At 46.0% G+C, this 15,907-nt stretch overlaps 1 protein-coding gene across 1 annotated transcript; it reads left to right on the top strand.

Annotated features, from left to right (window-relative positions):
- Positions 1 to 739: 739 nt before the first annotated feature.
- Positions 740 to 15,264, top strand: BRD8 (bromodomain containing 8). Its single transcript, XM_008935182.1, has 19 exons — positions 740 to 804; positions 1,825 to 1,874; positions 2,977 to 3,099; positions 3,225 to 3,305; positions 3,762 to 3,826; positions 4,425 to 4,561; positions 4,971 to 5,186; positions 6,091 to 6,235; positions 7,506 to 7,598; positions 7,992 to 8,272; positions 8,773 to 9,228; positions 9,593 to 9,686; positions 9,899 to 9,945; positions 10,312 to 10,526; positions 10,824 to 10,916; positions 11,115 to 11,183; positions 11,871 to 12,048; positions 12,648 to 12,752; positions 14,868 to 15,264. The coding sequence occupies exons 4-19, from the start codon at positions 3,265 to 3,267 to the stop codon at positions 14,925 to 14,927; spliced, it is 2,295 nt and encodes a 764-aa protein (XP_008933430.1). The 5' UTR covers positions 740 to 804; positions 1,825 to 1,874; positions 2,977 to 3,099; positions 3,225 to 3,264; the 3' UTR covers positions 14,928 to 15,264.
- Positions 15,265 to 15,907: the final 643 nt, after the last annotated feature.

The raw sequence follows: 15,907 nt of genomic DNA on the forward strand, positions 1-15,907 counted from the left end.
CGCGGCGGGGCGGGGGGTGTGCGCAGGCACCGGGCTTCCGAGGCAGAGCGCGGGCCTAGGGGCTGCACCGGGCCGGGGTGCTGTGCCACAGCTATTCGTAAACACTGCCGCTCTCTGTGCACTCTGGCTTCGAAACAAAGCTGGCCTATTAAAGGTGGAAGTATTAGACTTGGAAATCTGTTTTCTTCTTTCATAGTTACTGTGTCCAAGCAGAAGTGCGTTAATCATAGAATCACAGAGTCTTTTAGGTTGCAAAAGACCTTTAAGATCATTGATTACAGCTGTTAACCCAACTCTGCCCAACCCACGACTAAACTCTGACACTAGTTAGAACAAAGAGTAACGTTATTCCAACATAAGTGGGGAGAGATGAGTTGTGGTCAAGAAGGATATTTGATGAGAGACTCCTATGCATTACCTCTGCACTTGTTGCTCCTTTTTCCTACCTTTTTCCTCCCACCAACACAGTTTTGGTGGAAACGTAATGGTGTCATCAGAAGCTAGAAACTTACTTTTCAAAGTAAAGGCAGAAAGCCGTTGATTCTTTGGGAGCAGGCATATTTTTTTGAGTCCAAGGGCTGTACTTCACTGATTCTCAAACGTAACTTCTTGGCCAGTTCATTGGATTTATGGGGGCTATTCAGTGATGAACGTCAAGACAGGTCAGCGTCTTCTCTCTGCATTGGTTGGGGAAGAAAGTAAGTTGATGGTGACTTGCCATTTCTCTTCTGTAGGGTCTCTGTCAGCAGAGCTATCAAACCTTTTGCAGAGCCAGGACGCCCACCTGACTGGTTTTCCCAGAAGGTAAGATAGTGGCATTTGAGTCTTAGAAAAAAGCAGGTTCTGCATGGGGTATGTAAGACAGCTGCCTAAGAGAATGTGTCATTTCTTTTTTTTTTTTTTTTTTTAAAAAAAAAAATAGAAAAGTTAGTTTTTAAAAATCAGTTTTGTATAAATCAATTTTTTTTTTGTTTCTGAAACTAAATTTGAGCTTGCAGTACAGTTGCGTAAGGTTAAGGAAAAGACAAGGATGATCAAAGGCATGAAACCACTGCCTCATAAGGGAGGGCTAAATAAGGTGAAATCCTTCAGCATAAAAAAGAGATGAGTAGTGGAAGATACAAAAGATGTCTGAATAATCAGAAGAGGCATGAAGCTGAGGATGAATAAGGATTAATTATGCTTTGTCCAGTACAAGATTTAGAGGCTATTAAGTAAGACTAACAGGAGCCAGGTTCAAAGCAAATCTAAAGAGATTGTTCTTCACCGGGCACATAATTAAGCTGTGGAATTCCTTGCCACAGGAATTTCTGAATGCCCAAGTATTTTGGTGTGTCCTGCTCTCTGGGCAAGCACCTGGAATTTTTGCTGTATAACAGACAGAGAGATTAAGAGAGTCAAAGGAGAAAACATGAAGAGGGTTATGTTGCTTAGTGTTTCTGTTAAGCTATAAACCTGGCCTTGATAGAACAGTATTTTGTCTTTTCCCTTGAAATATTTTCTGTTTACCTTCACAGATGGAAACATCATGGCTACAGGTTCCCTAATCATGTTTGCTTGCTTTGGTTTCGGAGTTGTTAGTTGGGACCATCTGTTCTTTGGCTTTGTTTTGGAGATCAGCCTGGGCAGTGCTAGAGTCAGAGTGAATATGCTTCCTCACTTTGTGCTACACTAAATTACAGCTGTGGGGGAAGCTCTGGAGAAGACTGTCAAATATGTTTGTGAGGTGTTAGACCTCTGAAGAAGTGCCCAGTGGGCTTTGTTGATAGATGATTGCAGAAGCTGGCTCTTTGGTGCCCTCTGACTTTCTTTGTTTCTTCTTAGCACTGTGCATCTCAGTATTCAGAGCTCTTGGAGACTACGGAGACCCCCAAGTGAGTACAAAGTCTGAAGCAAGCACAGTCTGCAGGAATTTTGAGGGGACTTGTTGGTGCTTACAGCAAAGGATTTGCTAGTGCACTCTGCAGAAGGAATGTGCAGGAGTGAGGAAATTCTGTTATGATAGCTGGCATGGGTGGGGAATGGGCAGGTGGGGGAGATGGACAAGCCTGAGGTATTTCTTAGAACATGCTTCCCACTTCTTATCTTGTCTTCTTTATTTCATAAGATCAAAGTATTTCAGTATTGCATGGTTCCAAAACTGGTCACTGTGTACTTGTTAGTCTCCTCCATATGCCCCTGCTTTTGATACAGTACCTGACAGGATGACTGGGGCCTCTTAGCCACACCTCCATTTGTAAGAGTTGCAGTGAGCATTTGGGGACTTAATGCAGCAAAAAAGAAACATTTATTTGGCTGGAATAAAACACTACATGTTAGTGTTATTGATTGGAAGCTTTGCACATAGAATTATCATTCAGAATAGAGGTAAAAAAGACAGCAAAAGTGATAAGGGGAAACATTTTGTATTTGTCTCTATTTTGTGGTGGTTTCTTACAGTTTACTTAGCAGCACTGTAGCTACAGCTTTGTAGTCTTAGATATTTCTCACTTCTAAAACCAGACATTTTGAGACTTCATATCAAATTAAATTAAAGGCAGGATGTTTAAAGTTTGTATTTGTTTGCAGTAGTGCTGAATGATCTCCAGCACTAGAGTTGCAATACAGGGGACTCCAGTAGAGTTACTGAGGAAAAAACCCTGAATGTTTCTTCATGGGTAGTAAGAATCTTCTCTGAAGTTGGAATGATTGATTTTTTTTTTCAGGTTGAGAATTTGCAGTGGGCTTGCATCTTTAATCTGTTCCTCAAGTCTCTAATGCTAGACACATTTAAGAATTAGATAAACTTTTAAGAAGAGATTGTTTGAACATTGTGGTGTCCAATAGCATTTAAGAGTGACCGAAAGGAAATTTTTGGTTTGGTTTGGTTTTTTTCTGGATGTTTGTTTCAGGAATGAAAACAGCCATTACTGAAAGGAGAAACAGGATTTTCTGTGTTTCATGTCTGAACTGTTTTGTTTTTCTCTTATTCTATAGGAGAAAACGTGGTGAGAAGGGAGAAGTTGTGGAAACTGTGGAAGATGTTATTGTGCGGAAACTGACTGCAGAACGAGTTGAGGAACTGAAGAAAATTATTAAAGAAACACAGGAGAAATACAGGTATGTGGCAGAGGCATTAACCTCTGAGCCTGTCTTGAAAGTGGCCTAAGTGGGATGGTGCTTGGGGTGAAAAATGCCACTTAGGGCTTCATTGATAAGTAAGTAAGAAGATTTTGTGATTACAGGCAACTCAAGAAAGATGCAGAACTGATCCAGGCCGGTCACATGGATGACAGACTGGAGGAGCTGTGCAATGAGATTATGATGTAGGCTATTTATTTATTTCCATGTTACACTTTCTGCTGAGATTGTAGTTGCCTGATGCTGTGTGCTTGTCAGACACCACATACATTGGGTTAAAAGAAACTAGGCAACTGGGCAGATGCTTCGGCCTCTTGAGGGTGGATTTGATTTAGACTGGGGGGCACCAGCTTGTGTTGAACTTCTTTTGGAGTTTCTCAGTGAAGAACTCGGTGATGGCTTGCAATATCATGCTTTCACTTCCAGCTGATTATCAAAACAGAGGAGGCAATTTCCTTCCAGGTGTGTTGTTCTCTGACTGTCCTCTGGCTCTGCTCCCCTCCTCAGAGGATTTGAGCTGGCATTCAAAGAGGCAGGTCATTGTTGTCTGGAGATAATGGGGTGGGGGTCAGCTGATTGCAGAGGAGAAACTGAGGGGAAGTGGGACACTGTGTGACAGCAGATCTTGGTTCTGTATACAGAAAGAAAAAAATGGAGGAGGAGGAGGCAGAAGTCAAGAGAAAGGCTACAGATGCTGCTTATCAGGGTAAGCTGGAAATGGTCTTCCTTACTCCTCCTTAGAGATGCATATGTTCATAAAAACATTTTGGAAATAAGTCTTTTTAAGACCTGTTCAGGAGGTATTCTGTGACCCTAGGAGTCAGAAAGACAGATTATATTGTCTTTCCAGCACTGTATTTGTGTCAAGGCAAAAAGCAGACACTTCTGAGAAGGAACCTTTTTATAGGAAAACTGTATCTAAGAGGAAGTGGAATTAGCAAAGAGTTCTCTGTTAGAATATCAGGCTTTTCAACCCTTTAGTTTTACCTATAATTTTACTACTGTGTGAAGATAAAAGGAAAAGATACTTATTCTGAATGTTTCATTCATTTATAATTCTTGAGGCAGTTCAGTAAAGCAACCCACCAGTGGTGGGAGGTAGTGAATGCCCAGCTGCTAGGGAAATCTGAAACTAAAGTGCATTACCCAGTATTATTTACAGTAGTATTAGTATTATTATGCTATTATTTGTGAACTGAGCCTAGTGTGGTGCCAGAGATTCCTACAGTATGAACTGTTTTCTTAGAGTTCTTTAGGATAAAATGAGAGAGAGCTCTCAAACACTGTCTTCTGTTCTCTTCTAGCCCGTCAGGCCATTAAGAACCCGCCACGACGCCTGACGGGTGTGATGGTTCGCTCCCCTGCAGGCTCAACCTCCCCTGGGGGAGACTATGCTCTGGGAGATCTGTCACAGCCCGCTGTGGATGAGGCCAGTCCAGGGGTAAGGATCCTTCCCATGGTAAGAGGGAAGGAGCAGCCTGGGACATGGGGCCTGCATCTGTTACAGAACAGCAGCCTGGGGAGAAACCTGTGCCTTGTTTTGCAGACTTTTCACTGTGGTAGTGCTGTAGTGTGGCTGATGTAGAGTGCTGCTCGAGATACATGTCCTCTTCCATGTCTGTGATGATCAGGTGCCTGGATCAAAGGCTGTTAGGGGCATCAGTGGGTTGTCCAGGCAGTCTTCCCATGTGTGCCTGGGAACAGTACAGGGCAGGGAGAGGGTGAAAGCATGTGCCTGGAGTAGGTGTCTGTGGTGTGCTGGATCAGGGCTCTTGGGGGAAGGAGTAAGTGGGGCTAGTCTGTGTGCTGGAGCATATCTTTGAACAGTGTGGTTTTTTTCTCTTTCTCAGGTCACTCCAGGGACATTGCCCAGCACCCCAGTTGCCTCCTTCATTGGAATCCCTGACACCCCTCCAGGCTCTGCTCCCCTGGATGCCCCCATGACCCCAGTCACTGATGATTCACCCCAGAAAAAGATGCTAGGACAAAAAGCAACTCCTCCTCCTTCCCCTCTGCTCTCAGAGCTGCTGAAGAAGGGCAGTCTCCTGCCCACAAGCCCCAGGCTGGTATGGAGCTCTCTGCTCATATATGCAAGCACACAAACTATTTGCTCCAGACTCTCTCACAGAAAAAGGGGAGCTGCAAAGGCTTTTTAAAAACATACAGTTTTTGTCAGAGTCCCAACAGAAGTGGGGTCTGAGAGATATAGTTACCCCTGTGAGCCATAGAGGTAGGACCCTTTCCTGGCAGTACTGTGTGTGCAGGACTGTGGGGATCATTCAGTATGTAGGACTGGCTATCTCCTTTCAGGTGTAAGGAGTTGGAGTTGCAGACTTTGCTAGAGGAAATGATTCTCCCTGGGGGAGGGAGCATGTTGGTCAGCATCATTCCAATCAGCCTCCATGGAGACATTCTTCATGATCTCTACCTAGGCCTCACAATTCTTACATTTTGGCAGAAAGTTGAATTTCAGTATTTGTAATGGGCCTTAGCATAGGAGTGGAGAGTTCTGTAATGGGGTTTATGACCAGTATTGAAGTTTTTCTGTTTTCTTCTAATTGTAGACAGTTATTAAAATCACTGTGATGTCAGCTGGTGTTAGTGACTCTGGGAGCCTTAGAAAGGTGACCACTGTCCACGCTGTTCAGGGCCCAGTCTGAAAATAGCAGCCATCAGCCTGCTGATGTGTTCCTGTGTTAGGTGAACTGGTATAGAGCAAATGATGTATGTGGACTGACTTCAAAGGAAGGTGGCACTGCAGCTGTATTGTAGCTGACAAACCCCAGCAAGTTTGACACCGTCATGTGCACTTGCATAAGGGGCCTCAGGCAGGGACTAGACTGGACAAAAAGTGCAGAAGAGATGCTGAGACAGCAAATGATGGACATATTCATGGAGGTGCATAATCTGGCAGAGAATCACTGATGTGGTGGTATCTCCAGGAGCTTCAGTTGTGTCCTCCTTTGGCAGGTCGGTGAAAATGAAATGGCAGTGGCTTCTGGTCACATGAACAGCTCAGGAGTCCTGCTGGAGGTAGGAAGTGTCCTTCCAGTGCTGCACAGTGGGGAAATGCAGTCGGCACCTGGTGCTGTCCCTGCATCTCCTGCTGCTTCAGGTAACTCGGGACTCTCCCTGTACAGTTCTCCCTTCAGATATACCTTCAGACTGTTCTATGGGTTCTCTCTGGGGAGAGATGAAGGACATCTAGCCTGGCTGGTTTTGGGGCTTCTTTATGAGTTGTATTGCAATTTCTGTATCCCTGTCCTTCTCAGACCTACTGTTTTAGTAAGAAAACTCTAATCCTTACAGAAGGAAGAGTGCCTTCATCTAAAATGAATGAAACGATTATTCTTGATTTGATCCTGGTGCATGCATTCTAGTTTTCTGGTTTTGACACTGGCTAATACCAGGCATTTCAGTGTAGAAAGAAAGGGTTAGTTGACAGAGAGGGAAAAAATGGTCTGGTATCTGATAACTGATGTGTCAAACTGCGACTCCATGTCATTCTGGAGAATTCATGCATTTTATCTCTGCTTTAGCTTAGAGGTCTGTTGAGGATTAGACCACAGCAGACTGAGCTAACAGAGTAAGTTCCACAGAGGAAGGATTGAGAGGGGCAGGAGTCTTCGCTTTGGGCCTTTTCAGAACAACCTGCCTGAAGTTTCTTCTCAGCTCCTGCTAACCAGTGGTTTAAACACATTGTCTGGTACTGATAATTTACACCATTCATACATGTATAATTCCATACGAATAATTTCACTTTCCTTATCCACATCTGTTTAACACCTGTTAATTTGGTCCAGACAGTTCAGTAAATTCAGACTGGAAGCTAGAGCTAAGATGAGTGGCAGACTTTGGTATAAGAGGAATTCTCCAGGGGAGACTTGGAAAGAGATCCCCTCTACTCTTTTCCAGCTCCTGTGATGACCATTTGTCTTGGCTTACCTTGTGTGGCTCTCTCAGCACTGTTTGTTAGTTTTCCTGTAATTGTATTGGGATGAGCCTTTGGAAGGGCCTCTCTGCATGTGTGGCTTAGCCTGTCTGGCCCTCACACTGAACAGTGTCCCGTAGTCTGTGTGATTCTGTCTCAGACTGCACACACAAAGGAGTCATGGTTCTCCCTATAGCTTTTGGGACCATTTATAGGTACCTCTCAGTGTCTTTTCTCAGAAGAAGCCACCAGACGGTGAAGAGCCCAGTGGTGGTTTTGTGGACTTCAGTGGTGGCTGCTTCTTGCTCATGTGCTTTTCCCTTGTACTCTCTGTTAGGTGCTCCTACGCTTTCCCGGCTTTTAGAAGCTGGTCCTGCACAGTTCACCTCACCTCTTGCTTCCTTCTCCGCTGTTGCCAGCGAACCTCCAGCTAAACTCCTGCCACCCCCCGTAGAGCCTGTGTCCCAGGCAACCATTGTCATGATGCCCACGCTGTCAGCACCATCCGTTGTGCCACCAGCTGCAGCTCCAGAAAGCGTAGCCACAGGTGCGTCCCTGAACTACGCACTGCTGGAAAGCAGAACTTCCCGTGGGATCGGCACCCGGCAAGCTCCCAGCTGGCCTTTTGTCCCCTCAGACTCGCCGTCCTTGCCGAACGGATGGCTACAGCTGGGTTCTGGAGTAAACAGATGGTTTTAAACAGGATTTTCTGGGTGGGGGTGGGGGTGCTCATGGATTGTGGTTCAAGGGCTGGAATCTCGCTTTGTCTCTACTGTGGGAAAGCAAACCCATATTTGTCTTTTATTTTTCTAAGCTATGCTGTTGTGGGTGGACCTGGGATACTTGTGGTTGGTACCTGGTCTTCTCCACTGCAGTAGTTGTTTATGCAGGCTTGACTTCTCCAGATTGGTCTCTGACTGTCACTTTCATCCTTGTGCAGTGAGCCAGCCAGAAGCCTGTGTTTCCATAGAGGCAGTATCTGATTCCCATACTGTGACAGTGTCCATGGACAGCAGTGAAATATCCATGATCATTGATTCCATCAAGAAAGAATGCCTGGGTTCTGGGGCTGGCAGCACTGCAGGGTCTTCCAAAGATCACTGCATGGACGGGAAAGAAGACCTGGATTTAGCTGAGAAAATGGATATCGCAGTGTCCTATACAGGGGAAGAGCTGGACTTCGATACCGTTGGAAATATTATAGCCATCATTGAGGACAAGGTAAATGGGCAAAGCAGAGTGCCTTTTGCTCCACATCCAGTTAGGTTAATCTCAAGTGATAACTGCTCACCAATGTAGTTAGCTTAAACAGTCAAGAAATAACTATACCAAAATGTACATACTCACCATTGTTGTCCAGATCAATAGGAAATGACCCTATGACACTGCTGCTTCTAGTCTGCCATGTTTAGCCTGATCCTTCTCTTCAGAGTGCAGAAAGAAATCTCTCTCTTCCTCATGTTGGGTAGGGTTTGGGTCAGGTCTCTGGAAGACAAAGGAGCACTGCTTGCAGCATACTTTCTAGGGGTGTTGTACCTCTGAAACTGAAGCTCCTTGGGAGACTCCACAAGGTGTGATATGAGTCTGGCTGCAGAAGGCAGCTTTGTAAACCCAGTACAGTGGGTTTTCCACAATTGTCTCATTGCCAAATAACATGAAGGTTTTTTTAATCCCTCTTTCTGACCTTGGTCTGTGCTGCTCTGTTTGTTTTGGCAATAAAGGTAGATGACCACCCTGAAGTCCTGGATGCAGCAGTTGTTGAAGCAGCTCTGTCTTCTTTCTGTGAAGATACCGATGACCCTCAGACCCTGCCTGGCCCGTGGGAGCACTCAATTCGTCAGGAGCATGAGAAACAGGCCCAGATACCCCAAGTGTCTGTGACTGTGAAGCAGGAAAGACTGGAGTGTGAGGAACCAGAGGCAAAGGGAATTCGAGACCTAATGGGCATTGGCGAGCTGGGATCAGAAATAAAGACAGAACCTGCAGAGCAGGAACAGAGTCAGCTGGACCCTGAGGAAACCATACCAGCAACTGCACGAGTGACAGAAACACCAGAGCTTAGAAGTCAAGAGATAGAAGAGGATCAAAGAGCAACTGTAGCAGCAGGAGAGACTTCTGAAATCGAGATAGAATCGTCCAAGGGAGAAGATGCAGTGCACAATACAGTGAAGACAGAGGTATGTAAGCAGAGAGGCTGTCTGGAACTGGTGTGGGGGAAGAAGGGAGCAGTTGTGGCAGGTAGGAGAGAAGTTTAGAGGAAGGATGACTGCTGGGTTGAAGCTGACCCTTCCATGAATGTGACTGACTGTTTTCGTGGGAGTCATGCTGCTGATCTGTTCGATCTGCAGAGAAGCTCTCTGCTTTAGGCAGTACCTCTGTGTATCCCCCCCACCCCCAGCCCACGTACAGAATTGCTGTTGGGAAGGTGCTCAGTGAACTTCATTGCCTTGAGTTAGGTTAGGGTGAGTGAGATGTGCCCACACCTTCACTTGAAGGAAGCTGACACAAACGTCTAGATTTGTGCATTTCTCTTCCCTCCAGACCCCACCTGATGATGATTCATCCCCTCCACAAGTCCCAAATGTGAGTGAAGACTCCTCACAGGCTGATGTTCAGCACAAATTTGAGCTGTCAGGTAACTTAATTCAGCTAGGACATCTTTTACATGCAACATTATTAGCTGGATAGTTGTCAGTGATCTGGTTCAGGTTTTTTTGGGGAGGAGGGAGAAAAGATACGTGTAGGAACAGTGGTAAATTACCGCAGGACTGTAGGCATTGGTGCAGGAGCTTTGTTAGGAAAGACTGCTTTGGAGAATCAACCTTCCTGCTTTTCTTTCTTTCACAGAGTCAATGAAGGAGGAGGCCCAAGCCCTGTTTAGGAGTCAGATGAAGGTAATCTCAATTGGTTGTAGTCATCTTGAGTTTATTAGTAACATCTCATCGCTGCTGCTGCTTCCTGGTTCCCACTGCTGAAAAGCAAAGCTTGTGTTGAGCCTTCCGCACTGAGAAGCGGGCAGTCTGCAGCTGGAGCTAAAGGGGAGATTGCTTCAGGTGCTATAAAGCTCTGCATGTGTGTGTGTTTCTGTGTCTGCAGGGGGAGGCAGGGCAGGATACAGCAACTAGGATTTTGTGACAGTGCCAGTACAGTTGGCAGCAGCATAGCAAGAAAGTCTCTTTGCTTGCTGATCCATAGTTGCTTTGGAGGCTCTGAGTTGCTGCTGTAGCTGGCTGTGCAGACTCATGAACTGTACATTTCAGGATGGGCAGGGAGAAGAGGATGATGAGGATGGTGCCAGTGAGGCTGCCAGTTTGGAGGAACCCAAAGAAGAAGACCAGGGTGAGGGGTATCTGTCAGAGATGGATAACGAACCCCCAGTGAGCGAGAGCGATGACGGCTTCAGTGTCCACAACGCGCCGTTACAGTCTCACGCGCTGGCTGACTCCATCCCCAGCAGCCCAGCCTCCTCCCAGTTGTGAGTATCGCTCCAGTCCTCGGGCACGCAGGAGCAGATCCCACGCTGTCTGGTGGAGGGGGCACAGGATTCTCACTCGCTGACTGAGTGGGTACAAAGGGACCTTCTGTTGGTTTGTCTGGTTCTCCTTGCTTACAAGTGCAGGTGCGCAGACAGCACCGTAATACCAGGCCCCATTTCTTCATTTTGTTTTTTGCCATGGATTAGTGTAGGCTGTCAGAGGCAAAATAAATAATAAGGTTTCTGCTCTGAGGTAACATGCAGACTCTGAATGAAGTCCTGGTCTTTTCTTCCCAGCTCAGTGTGCAGCGAGGACCAGGAAGCAATACAGGCCCAGAAGATCTGGAAGAAAGCTATCATGCTGGTTTGGAGAGCAGCAGCTAATCACAGGTGAGTTCAGTGTCTTGAGAATGAGCAGAAGGAAGTGACTAATCCTAGACAAGTCTCTACTTTCCCATCTCAGAGGCTCATCTGCCTTGGTACAGGGAGATGAGGAATCATATTATTACTGCTAGCACACAACAAACATGAGCATGAAGCAAATTTTCACCAACAAGGACAGGGCACTAAGTGAACTTCTTTCTGCAGGTATGCCAATGTCTTCCTTCAGCCTGTAACTGATGATATAGCACCAGGCTACCACAGTATTGTGCAGAGGTGAGTCTCAGTAGTCTTCTGTCATTAGAATTCTATATTTGCATATTTGTGTAGGGATTTCTGGCAGGAACAGTGTAGCTTTTGCCTGCCATGCAGACTGCAAGAGTGGGAAAATGATCTTTTCCTGGCTTGATTCTGTCAGATACAGGTTTCCCAAAGAAAAGGGTCCTCATCAGTAGCATGTCTTTACACAATCATGTCTGTGAATGAAGTACACTGACTTACACAGAACACTTTTTTTATCAGTAAGGTCATACATGACTGATCTGCTCCTCCCACTGTCTGTCCAAGGATAGGATTTAGTCTTTGAAATTCCGAAGGACCATCAACATTTTTTCCTGTCCCAGATAGTGAACTATTCTGGAAGAATGAGCAGAATCCCCTGCTAGTCCCCAAAATCTCTCCTAAATATTTCAGCACCTGCAGCTCTAGCTCCTTAGTGTCTCCCTCAGTGATGCCTGGAGAAGGCGTCAGTTACAATTGAAGGTAGCTGCTGGACAGTTTGTGTCTGCTGAGCTGGGGCCTTTGTACTCCAAAACACAGCCTGTGTAGCAGAGAACCCCTTCGGCCAAATCAAATAGATGGTCTAACTAGACACATGACAGACCCAGGGCTGTTTGCAAAAAGGTGAGGAAAGAGTTAAATATTTCTCTTGCTATTTTGACACTAGTTGCTTTTCTTTCACAGGCCAATGGATTTATCTACCATCAAAAAGAACATTGAGAACGGGCTGATACGAACCACGGCTGAGTTCCAGCGCGATATTATGCTGATGTTTCAAAACGCAGTTATGTACAACAGCTCTGACCATGATGTGTACCACATGGCTGTGGAGATGCAGCGAGATGTCCTGGAGCAGATCCAGGTAAAGTGTTGAGCTGAGGCCAGTGCAGGACAGGGTACCTGCCTTGGACCATAGGTGTGGGAAAGACTGCTGGACCTAAGGCCAGTTTCACTGACAGTGTCTTTGAATGAAAAAAAACTCTCTTCTGCTGCCTCTGGTGGCAAAGTTAAAACTAACGCAGCAGAATGTTGTGTAGGTTCAGCCCATTTAAAATTTAGTTTCCTTCAGGGAAATGCTGAGGACAGCAAGAACCAGGGTGTGGTTCAGGAACAAAAGCAACAGGGATATTGAATGACAGGGGACGCGATTGCTTCTTTTGGTGGCTGTGCTGGTTTATGCTGGTATAAAGTGTGTGTGAAACTGTCCTGTGAATATATGCCATTTAAAACTTCTCATGAATTAGACTGTCCCAACTGGCAGAGTTTGAACTGGGGTTTTATAGTTCCTCAGGACTCGTGGCTTTTGAGGTAAATGGAGGAACTTATTCTGAGCAGCAGACAAGGAACTGAAACTACCTCTGACCCAATCATTCCCAGCCTGTGGTTTGTGATAGTTAACTGACACACACTAACTGAGCTTGTTTTGCCTGAGAATCTTAACAGAGTGTGGTTTTCTTGCAGCAATTTCTGGCCACACAACTGATCATGCAAACATCGGAGTCAGGGATCAGTGCAAAGAGCCTTCGTGGGCGAGACTCCACTCGCAAGCAGGATGCTTCAGAGAAGGTGAGAATGCTGCACCCTGTGGAAGGGCACTTGGTATCTTTTGAAGAACCCCAAGATACTGCATGAAGTTCCCATGCCAAAGAGGCAGAATGTCTCTTGGGATTGCAATGGCTCCAGCATCTTCATCTGAACAAATTTTTTTTTTAAATGTGCCCATTGATTAGTTTACATCTCTGGACCTGTACACTGTACATCATCCCTGAGGCAGCTCTCATGAGTTTATTCTGCAAGCCCATTAGTTCTATCCCTGTTTTTAAAAACAGGTGATGAAAACTGTGGGAAAATGAACAGAGTATTGGAAGAGGCACGATATGGCAGGAAGGTGAGGTGCAGAGAATTGGTTGAATAGCCTCTGCCATGTCCTTCACTTCCTAGTCAGATTTTTAGAACCATGGAATCACTGCAGTCCAGTTTATAGAATCATAGAATGTTTGGGTTGGAAGGGACCTCCAAAGGTCATCTAGTCCAACCCCCCTGCTATAAGCTGGGACATCTCCAACTAGATCAAGCTACTCAGATCCTCATCAAGCCTGGCCTTGAATGTTTCCAGGGATGGGGCCTCCACCTTTGCTGTGTAAAACACACCAGAGAACCTTTGATGCATCCAAACTTGATTAAGTGATCTCGACTGCTCTCAGCTGGTGCACACAGCACTGTGACAGCAAAGACTGCCTCCTGAGTTATAGTGGCAACTGAACAGTGCAGAAATGGTTAGGTAGACCAGGCCTTGCTATGGCTGCAGGGGAATATCCCTTTCCTAGCATTCTGACTCTCGCAGCATCCCTCTTTTGTCCATTTTTGTGTTCCTGCTGCATAAGACTGATGCCATGCAGGAAGGGCTGTGGGGCACGTGTTTCTCTATGCTCGTGTGTGGGCTCAGTGCTTCTGTGTGGTGTGTGCATTTCCATATCCGATATCTGATAAGTCCTTCTGTTTGGCCTTTTAACAGGACAGTGTCCCAATGGGCTCTCCTGCCTTCCTTCTCTCTCTCTTTGTAAGTATTGAAAGGCTCCAGCAGGTACTGCAGTACTGCTGGCAGCGTGCTCTGCTCCCTGCACTGTCACAGCATCCTTAGCACTGCAGCGGTGTGTGTTTAACTTGGGGGCTGTACAACCATGATCATTAGAGAAGAAACTTCTCAGTCCCTCATTCTCAGCGTGGGTGAGTGGGAGGGGCTTCAGTGTTTTCTTCTGGTTCCAACTGTTCTTATTTTGTCATCTGCTTTTGCTTTTTTCCACAACTTCCCTCCTGCTTTTTTTCTCTGTAAGTGGGAAAACAGACCAAGTGGTGCAGTATTCTAGTTCCCATGTCTGCCATGCTTATACAGCTGCCCCTTCCACACGTTCAAGACAGTACAAAAGGTCTTGGGAAAGTGAGGAGTCAGCTGTGTACTCCTTTATCATTCATGGTCCAGAAAGCAAATCAGATACTCTGCAGAAATATCTTGCTCTGTGCCTGTGGTGATTTGAAGTGTCTGGAAAAATATTCCCTCTGGGAAACCCCAAGTCTCTGAGTTGCGGGCAGGAGAGAGGGGAGGAAGATGGAGAGTTGTTTTTTTCTCGCATATATCTAAAGACAGAGGAGTACTCCAGGAGAGTCAGCATGTCAGCCAGAGGGAGAGGGCAGCGGATCAAAGGAAGCTCTCAGCTCGCCTTCTGCTCATGGAAAGGTGCTGTGCGGAGAAACTAGGGAGCTAGTGCCAGGGTCACTCATCTGGAGGAGCACTTCCATAGGGATCAGCAGCTGATAAGGTAGGTTAGTCAGCAGTTTCCTCTTCCCATCTTAAAAGCCAAGGTAGAGTCTGACACTTAGGAGAAAGCCTGTACTGTACAGGCTCCAAAAGCATCTGTCTGGGCAAGAGCCTCGTGGCCTCTCTCTGCCCTGGCTGCCAGCAGCATGCAGAGATGCTGCAAATCCCAGCACCTGTGCTCTGTCCAGAGCCAATTTTTAGGTAGGTCTGCAGGCAGGCCTCCCCAAGCCGCCATAGGACACCTTCCGTTTCTCCTCTTGGGAAGGCATGAAAAACTGTTGCCAGATGCACAGTTCCTTACCTTCCCTGGAGGAAGCGTTTTGTATTTAGAGTTGCATAACTCTTTCTGTTTGCCTTGTGACTAGGATGGAGGCACCAGAGGGCGTCGCTGTGCCATTGAGGCAGACATGAAGATGAAGAAATGATGCTGCAGGCAGACAGAAAACCCAATCCAGAGCTGGAGTGCAAGCAAGATACTGGTAACAGCTGTTGGAGGAGGAAGAAAAGCTTCAGGTCCATTTCTGGGACCTGTTCCACCTTCTTCACTTGCCCCTCTGGAAAGCAGTGTCTCATTGGAATGTGTAACCCAAAGAAACTTCCCTGGACGGGAAGACTAGCCCCCCTGCCTGTTTTAGGGCAGTCGTCTTGGGCTTCATCAGTGTTCTGGTGTTAGCTAGCAACTGGTGGCTCGTATGTACTGTAATGTGAAGTGTACAGATTTTTACTAGTGACGTGTAAATGTGTATGTATATTAAAATTGGGAACAAATCCAGTGTACAGTGTGTAGTGTTCTGAGCATCACAGCTCTGCAGCAAGGACACTTGGTTTTGTACAAGCATGCACACCCCGCTGGAGTATCTGCACACATGACTCTCTTCCAGTTACTGTACAGCACACAAGCATGGCAGAGCTTTGGCATTAGAGACAATCCATTAATTGTGGGAATGTTCCATAGTGCTTGTGTGAAGGTAAGATTCCCTGCTTGAGTGTGTGAGAATATGGCACTGTTATGATAAAACGGGAAGTTTAACCCTGAGAAGTTAACTACTACAGTCTTGTTGAAGCTTTCCTTAAGGGACCCATTTATTGAAATGTACCTCTCCTCCTTTCCCCAGAGATTTGTAAAGGGTACACGACTCAGAGTGAAAATCTGTGATTCCAGCAGCTGTAGGCATGCCGGTACCTGGCTTCACGTCTGAGCTTGTGAGCCCTTTCTCACTACTGGAAATTACAGTTCCTTTCCTTGGCAACATGGATGATTTACTGAGGTTTAAGTTCTCTGTGACAACGTGCAAATGATTTTATTTTCTGCTCATGTGACCTGTGAGATGAAACTTGCCTATTTTCCATCCTCATGACTTTCTAGAGGACAAAAAAAAAAAAAAAGGCAGCTGGGAGTGCACAC

Source organism: Merops nubicus, unplaced genomic scaffold (genome assembly GCF_000691845.1).
Source record: "Merops nubicus isolate BGI_N331 unplaced genomic scaffold, ASM69184v1 scaffold43850, whole genome shotgun sequence".
NCBI classification, from domain to species: domain Eukaryota; kingdom Metazoa; phylum Chordata; class Aves; order Coraciiformes; family Meropidae; genus Merops; species Merops nubicus.